This window comes from Pristiophorus japonicus, chromosome 8, assembly GCF_044704955.1.
Source record: "Pristiophorus japonicus isolate sPriJap1 chromosome 8, sPriJap1.hap1, whole genome shotgun sequence".
Lineage (NCBI taxonomy): Eukaryota > Metazoa > Chordata > Chondrichthyes > Pristiophoridae > Pristiophorus > Pristiophorus japonicus.
This window is the reverse complement of record NC_091984.1, coordinates 69,263,645-69,274,132: the sequence shown is the minus strand read 5'-3', so window position 1 is coordinate 69,274,132 and position 10,488 is coordinate 69,263,645. Positions and strand designations below refer to the sequence as shown.

At 40.3% G+C, this 10,488-nt stretch overlaps 1 protein-coding gene across 1 annotated transcript; it reads left to right on the top strand.

Annotated features, from left to right (window-relative positions):
* The first annotated feature begins 722 nt into the window (after window positions 1–722).
* mrpl55 (mitochondrial ribosomal protein L55) lies at window positions 723–7,145 on the top strand. The gene is made up of 3 exons (XM_070886109.1): window positions 723–1,023; window positions 3,476–3,677; window positions 6,859–7,145. The coding sequence occupies exons 1-3, from the start codon at window positions 983–985 to the stop codon at window positions 7,003–7,005; spliced, it is 390 nt and encodes a 129-aa protein (XP_070742210.1). The 5' UTR covers window positions 723–982; the 3' UTR covers window positions 7,006–7,145.
* The last annotated feature ends 3,343 nt before the right edge of the window (window positions 7,146–10,488 follow it).

Here is a 10,488-nt window from a genome sequence, read left to right as displayed (position 1 = left end):
CAGTGCATCGATAGCTTTTTTAATGCAACGATGTAATCACTGATACTTTTATCAGCCTTTTGATTCCGAATCCCGAAATGATAGCTTTCAGCAATTTCTAACAGTTTGGGGTTATCGTGCTGCTGCAGCTTCATTAAAATCTCTAAGTGTTGTGTCCTTTGGCTCGTCAGGCACAAGCAGATTCACAGGGGTTTCGTAGAATGTCGGACCCGTCCCCGATAAGAAGATCGCTTTCTTACGTTCCAACACAGCCCGGTTCTGGACTGCATTGTCTGGAACTTCGATTATGTTATTTGCAATAAAATACATTTCTAGCCGATCCACATACGCTTTAAAATGTTCCCGGTTGTGTCTATATTCTCCCAAATATCCCAATACACCCAATTTAATCTCTCGCTGTTCACACCGTGTGCTGTATTTTACCTCGGATTTTGTAGCTTTTTTCCAAAGACAGAAACTTCCAAAGTCTCTCTGTCAGCTGGCTGAACCCTTCACCAACAAAATGTAAGCTTTAAATCATCTGAAAAATTCCATCTCAGTCACCAAATGTGATATATTCACAGAGCACAGCACATATAGCTTCCTAACATGGCAGGCAGCTCTCTCGGAAGTCTCTGGAAATCTGTCTGGTTCTGTTTATTATTAACTGTACACTTGCAGTACACAATCCGTCCACAGCCACAGTGTGGCGCTACAAACATTACAAGCTTGCAGACATTACAATTACATACATCCGAGTTGAAAGGAGTGTTTCACTACATTCTCTTGGGAAAGACACCCATTTCCGAAAATGTATAATTCATCTGTGTTCAGAAAATCTCACTCCAGTAAACGGGACAAGATTAGAGGCTGCACCGTATCAGCGGGCTCCCCATTCGCGGCGGGCGGGGAGCCGCCGGGGGCCGGGCCCTGGAACCTCAGTTGTGAGCCGCTGTTGTGGTGAGGACTCGGTCCGTGCGCTGAACACGTCCGGGTTCTGCAAATGGCGGCACCGTGGAGCGCACGGCTCTGGCGGGCTGTGACGTAAGTAGCGCCAGCAGATTAAAACCGTGAAATGTCAGGGAGCAAAGCGCAGACAGACAGAAAGAGAGAGAGAGAGAGAGAGGAGGGTGGGGACAGCCAGCCAGACAGAGAGGGGCAGACAGACAGGGAAGAGAGTGAGAGAGAAAAAGAGACAGAAAGAGAGAGGAGGGTGGGGCCAGAGGGGCAGTCAGACAGGGGAAAGAGTGAAAGAGAAAAAGACAGGGTGACAGAGAGAGGCAGATAGACGGGGGAAAGCGTGAGAGAGAGAGAGAGGAGGAGGAGGAGGATGGACAGACAGACAGACAAGAGAAAGAGACAGCAACATGGGGGCTTGCTGCATCTATGCTGAAACCAGTGTGTAACTGGTACTGATTACATTGTTCCCATCACTAATTGGAGGGCAGTCCCGGGACCTCCAGAAAGTTTTTAATTAATGTTTTAAAAGAGTGAATCATATCAGTTGCAGTTGTTCCTAAAGTTGATACACTATTAACTAAGTCAGCGAGCGTCAGTGTCTCTGACCCTCTGTACCTCCAGTTAAATTATAGTATTTGCTTTGTTGTAACGTGCAAACCGAAGTGTCATGTGAAAAATAAAACCCATCTGTCCAAGTAAACATGATCAACACATCTAGGGTTCAGCTTTCCTTCCGATCTCTGCCATGTATTTGCCTACTTTGTTGGAGCAACCGATTCCACACAAACTACTTGATAAGGAAAGCAGTATTTATGCAAAAATATCTGCTGCCATTCAACAGTGCTTTTTGTTAGCATGCATATTTTATTTTAAAAATGTGCTCTGTGACAATGTCTATTCCTTTGGGGAAATAAATGGATTCATATCTTTAAAGTAGTTTGCAATCATTTGGTGTTCAGAATTAATCTGATATGACATCCTTTTTTGTGCACCATTTTCCAGAATTTGGAAACCATTATAATATCTTTTGGAAACGTCAACTTTTTTCAAACTAAGATCTCCAGACTTTGGGACGGTGGGGGAGAAGATCCTAGGGGATTATCAGATTTCTGCATGGCCAGCATCTGATTTCTGTATTTCTTAACTTGTTAGCACATTATTTGTGTTTCTAGATGTTAATGATTTTTTTTAATAATATCACTTCTGCTTTTGATAGCTGACACTGATTTTTGGATCTCAGAATAAGTACCCCACAGAAGATAGTTAAAAACCACTGCACTATTATTTTTAATTTTCTAAAATATTGCCAATTTTTTATGCCCGAAGGTTTATAGACCTTTGATAATAGTGAGAAACAATGGTTGGAGGTGGTGGAGCAAAAGTTACTTACTGATAATAAGAATTTTTAGTAACAAGAAATTGCAACAATCCCTTACATATTCACCTTCCCACTATATCCTTTAAGCCATTCTCCAGAAATACATCAAACCGTCTCTTGAATTTATTTCAGTGTCGCTTCTTGGTAACTTATTCTACAACTCCATTGCCCTTTGGATAAAAAAAGTTCCACCTGAATTCCCTTTTCATTCCTAAATAAGTTAACTCACCTAAAACTGTGAAAATATAAGGTGTGCGATACAGAAGTTTCATATCCGCAGTCAGCCATCTGCATTGCTCGTATATCTTCACTGAGCTGAGTGCGAATTGGATCAAGGGTTGACTGTCAAAGCAATGCCCCATGCCGAATAAGAACAATAGAAAGATTCCAAGAAATAAAATATTAAATGGCAGTTTCTTCACCATCGATCACTTTTTCCATTGCTCAGTGGTAGCACTCTAGCCTCTTAGTCAGAAAATGTGTGGGTTTAAGTTCCACTTCAGAAACCTGAGCACAAAATCTAGGCTGATATTTTAGTACTGAAGGAGTGTTGCAGTGTTGGAGGTGCCATCTTTCAGGTGAAATGTTAAACCAAGGTCACATCACAGGTGGACATAAAAGATCCCATGGCACTATTTTGAAAAAGAGCAGGGAGCTATCCCTGGTATCCTGGCCAATATTTATCCTTAAACCAACATAAAAAAAACAAATTATCTGTTCATTATTACATTGTAGGACTTTACTGTGTGCAAATTGGCTGCCACGTTTCCTACATTACAATAGTTACAACACTTCAAAAGTACTTTACATTTGGCTGTACAGTGCTTTAGAACGTCCTGAGATTGTGAAATGCACTATATAAATGCAAGTCTTTCCCAAAAAACTAATATGTAACGAGAAAACTATGATTATTTGACCTCCCTGTATCTCGTAGCATATTAACCTAACTGGAGGGAACCAAAAGTCTGAATTTTAAGTAAGAAGTTAGTTATTTTTGTAAAAGTAATTTTGACAATTTGATTATACATTCAAAGCCAGCCTCTTCCACAATGACTGAATTTCACACAGGATTGGTATGTTGTCTGATTTTGTAAGTGATTTAACTGTTTGGGTAACCATTGCTTTAAATTTATTAGTAAATAATTTTACTTTTTATAGTTCTTTACAGCTAAATTCTTCTGAAAGATTGCTTCCTGCCGTGTATCCCGTGCATAGCATGCCCAGGCGGAACAATTCTAATCGAACTTCAATCGTTCGCTGTGGAAGACAGGCCTATGGCAGGCTGTATCCTGTTTTGCTGGTTCGACCTGACGGATCCGCTATCAATATCCGATACAAGGAGCCTAAAAAAATTTTTATTGTAAGGATTAAATTATTATTGTTTGAGGAGAAACAGGAATTTTGTTGAAAAAAACAGTTAATTCATTGTTTACCAAGTACTTTATAATATTTTGCAAGAGATGCAAAAATTAACAGAAAGCAGAGAGTTGGGATAAATGGGTCCTTTTCGGGTTGGAAATCGGTGGTTAGTGGTGTGCCACAGGGATCGGTGCTGGGACCACAACTGTTTACAATATACATAGATGACCTGGAAGAGGGGACAGAGTGTAGTGTAACAAAATTTGCAGATGACACAAAGATTAGTGGGAAAGCGGGTTGTGTAGAGGACACAGAGAGGCTGCAAAGAGATTTAGATAGGTTAAGCGAATGGGCTAAAGTTTGGCAGATGGAATACAATGTCGGAAAATGTGAGGTCATCCACCTTGGGAAAAAAAACAGTAAAAGGGAATATTATTTGAATGGGGAGAAATTACAACATGCTGCGGTGCAGAGGGACCTGGGGGTCCTTGTGCATGAATCCCAAAAAGTTAGTTTGCAGGTGCAGCAGGTAATCAGGAAGGCGAATGGAATGTTGGCCTTCATTGCGAGAGGGATGGAGTACAAAAGCAGGGAAGTCCTGCTGCAACTGTACAGGGTATTGATGAAGCCGCACCTGGAGTACTGCGTGCAGTTTTGGTCACCTTACTTAAGGAAAGATATACTAGCTTTGTAGGGGGTACAGAGACGATTCACTCGGCTGATTTTGGAGATGTGGGGGTTATCTTATGATGATAGATTGAGTAGACTGGGTCTTTACTTGTTGGAGTTCAGAAGGATGAGGGGTGATCTTATAGAAACATTTAAAATAATGAAAGGGATAGACAAGATAGAGGCAGAGAGGTTGTTTGCACTGGTCGGGGAGACTAGGACTAGGGGGCACAGCCTCAAAATACGGGGGAGCCAATTTAAAACTGAGTTGAGAAGGAATTTATTTTCCCAGAGGGTTGTGAATCTGTGGAAGTCTCTGCCCAAGGAAGCAGTTGAGGCTAGCTCATTGAATGTATTCAAATCACAGATAGATAGATTTTTAACCAATAAGGAAATTAAGGGTTACGGGGAGCGGGCGGGTAAGTGGAGCTGAGTCCACGGCCAGATCAGCCATGATCTTGTTGAATGGCGGAACAGGCTCGAGCGGCTAGATGGCCTACTCCTGTTCCTAATTCTTATGTTCTTATGTAATAAGGTACCATACAAATGCAAGTTTGTTCTTCTTCATCTCTCATTGCAGCAACCACAGCATTTTCACACATTTTAACTCATGAAATATTTCACAAGTTATTTTTAAATGAATATTTTCATAGGATATGCTTTTTTTAAGGTTAAATATTTTTAATGTTCATGGGTTTCCCACACCATACATTATCCTGAGTTGCTGACTTCCAATGTAATCCTGAAACTAGGCATTAGTAAATAAGACATTGGAGGAGGGTGTATGTGCATCTCTTTATTTATTTATGTATTTATCTGTCTATCTATCTATCTGTCTATCTATCTGTCTGTCTATCTGTCTATCTATCCATCCGTCCATTCCTCCATCCCTCCATCCATCTATCTACTTACACATATCTCTTTATCCAGATAGTCTCGAGGATTATAGGGAATACTAGTATCTGGACTCTGTTACCTTTAACAAAAATATTTCCTGTATTACTACTTGCAAAATTTAAGTAAGATGCTTTTTAAGATAAAGAATGAAAATGTAAAATGATCATGATGTTCATACTGTATGTGATGTATGCTTACAGTACAGTTGTATTTTCTGCTATGAAACTGAGGTGTTAAAAGTCTCTGCAGTGGTTGATGCATTTATGGAATACAGGATCCCAGATACACTTGTTACTGTACATATTTGCAGAAGACTATAACTGTTTATTCAAGGAAAGGAATATGTGAAAAGAAATGGGCTTCTATTCATTCTAAGAGTAGTTCTCTCAGATCAACAGAAACAAGTTCTAGATTGAAGTATTCTGTAATTATTTTCCTGTCCTTTGAATCTCCTGAATCTACACTGGGATGCATTTCCCCTCGCTGCCTGATATTGGCAAAAAATGGGGAAGCTCCATCTTGTAGTGATGCTGACTTTTTCATTAACGTTAGTGAATAGGGAAAATATACCCTATGTTCTGCAGTTTTTGTTCTAAGCAATTCTGCATGTACCACTGCAGGTGCTCTGAGTTAAAATGCTTACTTTAACTAAAACATAGGCGCAAACGTGAATTAGACTTCCATTCCTTTTTTTCTGAAACCTGGGGCATCGACTCTACTTAATCGAGGTGAAATCTAAAAAGGAAGATCAGGTGGTGCTGTAGATTTCCTGCAGTAGTAAATAAACATCAGCAAGAGCATCAAGGAGTTTCAGAGCATTGTGAGGGACCATAGTCCCTTTCTTACTGAGCAATAAAACATTACACATTGAGTGAAAAGTTAGATTTAAAGTCAAAATTAATAAGCAGTAATCTTTCTACACTAAATGTTTTGCAGAGTTGATGTATTAGTTATGCTTGACATCACAGACTCACTTCAATGTAATTGACTAGAGCATTAACTAGAGCACCAGGGAACACAGGAACAGGAGTAGGCCATTCAGCCCTTCAACCTTGTTTCGCTATTCAGTTATCATGGCTGATCTGTAGCGTAATATCCTTCTCTGACTTAGCATCAACAACTTTTTAAGAAGATAGTTTCAGATTTCCACTACCTGTTGCTTCCTGACTTCATCCCAGAATGGCATAACTCTAATTTTAAGGTTATGCACCTTTGATCTGGATTTCCCCACCACAGTAAATAGTTTCTACCACATCAAATCTTTAAATTATCTTAAAACACCTCAATTAAATCACCCCCTTAATCTTCTATACTCAAACCCCGCCACTACGTAGAAGTGAAGTCAAATATAAAGAACAGCTGCAAACAAGCTACACAGCATTCTCACAGTAATTTTATTATAGTGGCCATTTCACTCATTGTGAATGATTTTTCATATCCCACTTTTTTTTTTAAACCAAAACATCTTTTGTTCATTTGTATCGCGTGTTGGCCCCAATTGCATGTTTTCCTGTTGTAACTTCTTTGTAGTTCCATGCACTAACACAGGGTAATCGGGGCCACCCAGGTTGTTTTGACAACAATTTCTAGAATACTAATAAAATGATTTGTTACAGATGCCAGTCGATTTTTCCCTTCTGCCAGAAGCTGAACGGAAAGCAAGAATGCGCAAACGTGACCCCAAGAGAGCCAAAATGAAAGAGGAGCAATTTGAAGATGAATTTAAAGTTGACGATTATAGCAAATTCTGGAAGAAAAAGTAGTCTTCAGTGTTTTGGATTTTAGAAAGACGAAACAATCAGTGCACTGCTTGCCTGGTGTTGGTGTGAATAAACCTTGACAGATGGACAGTGCACATATTACTATTGTAATAACTATTAATCTCAATAAATTAATAAGTAGAGGTTTTGTATGATCTGATCCCTCAAGTCAAGTTTGCATTTCTACAGGAAAGCCTCAGAGAATGAATCAACAGCTTCCTGATTTTATTTATCCACCTTTCGGATGAGATGTTAAACCTAGGCCCCATCTGCCCACTCAGGTGGACGTAAAAGATCCCATGGCACTATTTAGAAGACGAGCAGGGGAGGTATCCCCGGTGCCCTGGCCAATATTTATCCCTCAATCAACATAACAAAAAACGGATTATCTAGTCATTATCACATTGCTGTTTGTGGGAGCTTGCTGTGCACAAATTGGCTGCCTTGCTTCCCACATTACAACAGTGACGACACTTCAAAAGTACTTCATTGGTTGCAAAGCGCTTTGAGACTTCCGGTGATCGTGAAAGGTGCTATATAAATGCAAGTCTTTTCTTTATTTCTAGTATGATACGGCTTCAAGACTACATGCTAGGGGAAAAATTTTGAATGTATAGAAACCTTGCCCCCACCATCAGCATACCCATTCATTCTGTGCCTACGTAGAATTGACATGTATGTAATATATTTTGTTAAATTGCTTGAAGCATCATGAAAACTTAGCCACAGCAAAATGGACTTGAGCATTATGTTAGCTATTTATTATCTTATTTACAGAACATTTAATTGGAGGATTACAAGTGCTTTGACTTAATTATTATCCTAGGAGTAGAATGATATTTACAACAATCTCAATAATGAATCAGTAGTGGGTTTGGCACAAAAAGTAAAATCTTTACACTTTGAAGTTCGGTTAGTAAGATTTGACCAGAAAACCGCTGATATTAAGTTTATTTTGTCCACTTATATAAAATCATAGAAGTTTACAGCACGGAAGGAGGCCATTTCGGCCCATCATGTCCGCCCTGGCCAACAAAAGGCTATCCAGCCTAATCCCACTTTCCAGCTCGAGGTCCGTAACCCTGCAGGTTACGACACTTCAAGAACACATCCAAATACTTTTTAAATGTGGTGAGGGTTTCTGTCTCTACCACTCTTTCAGGCAATGAGTTCCAGACCCCCACAACCCTCTGTGTGATGAAATTTCCCCTCAAATCCCCTCAATGACTAAATTTAAGCCCCCTGGTTGTTGACCCCTCTGCTAAGGGAAATAGATCCTTTCTATCCACTATATCTAGGCCCCTCATAATTTTATACACCTCAATGAGGTCTCCCCTTAGCCTCCTCTATTCCAAGGAAAACAAACCCAGCCTATCCAATCTGTCCTCATAGCTAAGATTCTCCACTCCTGGCAATATCCTCGTAAATCTCCTCAGTACCCTTTTCTGTGGAATCACATCCTGCCTGTAATGCGGTGACCAGAACTGCACGCAGTACTCCAGCTGTGGTCTAATTAGTGTTTTATACAGTTCAAGCATCACCTCCCTGGTCTTGTATTCTATGCCTCGGCTAATAAAGGCAAGTATCCTGTATGGCTTCTTAACCACCTTATCTACCTGGCCTGCTACCTTCAGGGATCTGTGGACATGCACTCCCAGGTCCTTTTGTTCCTCTACACTTCTCAGTATCCGACCATATAATGTGTATTTCCTTGTCTTGTTAGCCCTCCCCAAATGCATTACCTCACACTTCTCTGGATTAAATTCCATTTGCCATTGTTCTGCCCAACCGACCAGTTGATTGATATCTTCCTGCAGTCCGCAGCTTTCTTCATTATCAACCACAAAGTCTAGTTTTGCTCAAACTTTTCTCTTTTTTAATTGATAAGGTATATTCAAAAGTAAGAATTTCACTTGTCTTTGACTGAAGTTGCAATGCAGCAAATCCAATTCATGCACGGTGAAGCATATCACATATAATCCTTAGCAAGGAATTGTTTTGCTTGGCACCTACATATAATTAAACAGAAAAAGAAAATGCTGGAAATCTCAGCAGGTCAGGCAGCATTTGTGGAGAGAAACAGTTAATGTTTCGGGTCTGACCTTTCGTCACACCTGGAAAAATTTGAGATGTAACTGATTCTTAAGGAAGTGCAGGGGCACTGAAAGGGGGAGGGGAGGAAAGAACAAAAGGGAAGGTCAATGACAGGGTGGAAGGCAGGAGTGATTTTAGAGACAAAAGGGATGATGGGCCAAAATGAGATGGTAATGGCATAAGTTAGGAAACAAGATGAGTCTGGAATCATTATTAAAGAAGCAATAGCAGGACATTTGGAAAAGCATAATTCAGTCAGGCAGAGTCAGCATGGATTTATGAAGGGGAAGTCCTGTTTGACAAATTTACTGGAATTCTTTGAAGATGTAACAAATAGGGTGGATAAAGGGGAACCAGTGGATGTGGTGTATTTGGACTTCCAGAAGGCATTTGACAAAGTGCCACATAAAAGATTACTACACAAGATAAAAGTTCACGAGGTTGGGGGTAATATATTAGCTTGGATAGAGGATTGACTAACTAACAGAAAACAGAGAGTCGGGATAAATAGTTCAGTCTCGGGTTGACAATCAGTAAGTAGTGGGGTGCCGCAGGGATCAGTGCTGGGACCCCAACTATTTACTCTAAATTCTATATTAAAGACTTGGATGAAGGGACTGAGTGTAACGTAGCCAAGTTTGCTGACGATACAAAGATGGGAGGAAACGCAATGTGTGAGGAGGATACAAAAAACCTGCAAAAGGACATATACAGGCTAAATGAGTGGGCAAAAATTTGGCAGATGGAGTATAATATTGGAAAATGTGAGGTTATGCACTTTGGCAGAAAAAAATCGAAGAGCAAGTTATTATTCAAATAGAGAAAAATTGCAAAGTGCTGCAGTACTACAGGACCTGGGGGTCCTAGTGCATGAAACGCAAAAGGTTAGTATGCAAGTACAGCAAGTGATCAGGAAGGCCAATGGAATCATGGCCTTTATTGCAAAGGGATGGAGTATAAAAGCAGGGAAGTCTTGCTTCAGTTATACATATTGGTGAGGCCACACCTGCGTACAGTTTCGGTTTCCATATTTAAAAAAGGATATACTTTGGAGGCAGTTCAGAGAAGGTCGCTAGGTTGATTCTGGAGATGAGGGGGTTGACTTATGAGGAAAGGTTGAGTAGGTTGAGCCTCTACTCATTGGAATTCAGAAGAATGAGAGGTGATCTTATCGAAACATAAGATTATGAGGGGGCTTGACAAGGTGGATGCAGAGAGGATGTTTCCACTGATGGGGGAAACTAGAACTAGGGGGCATAATCTTAGAATAAGGGGCCGCCCATTTAAAACTGAGATGAGGAATTTTTTCTCTCAGAGGGTTGTAAATCTGTGGAATTCACTGCCACAGAGAGCTGTGGAAGCTGGGTCATTGAATAAAGTTAAGACAGAGAT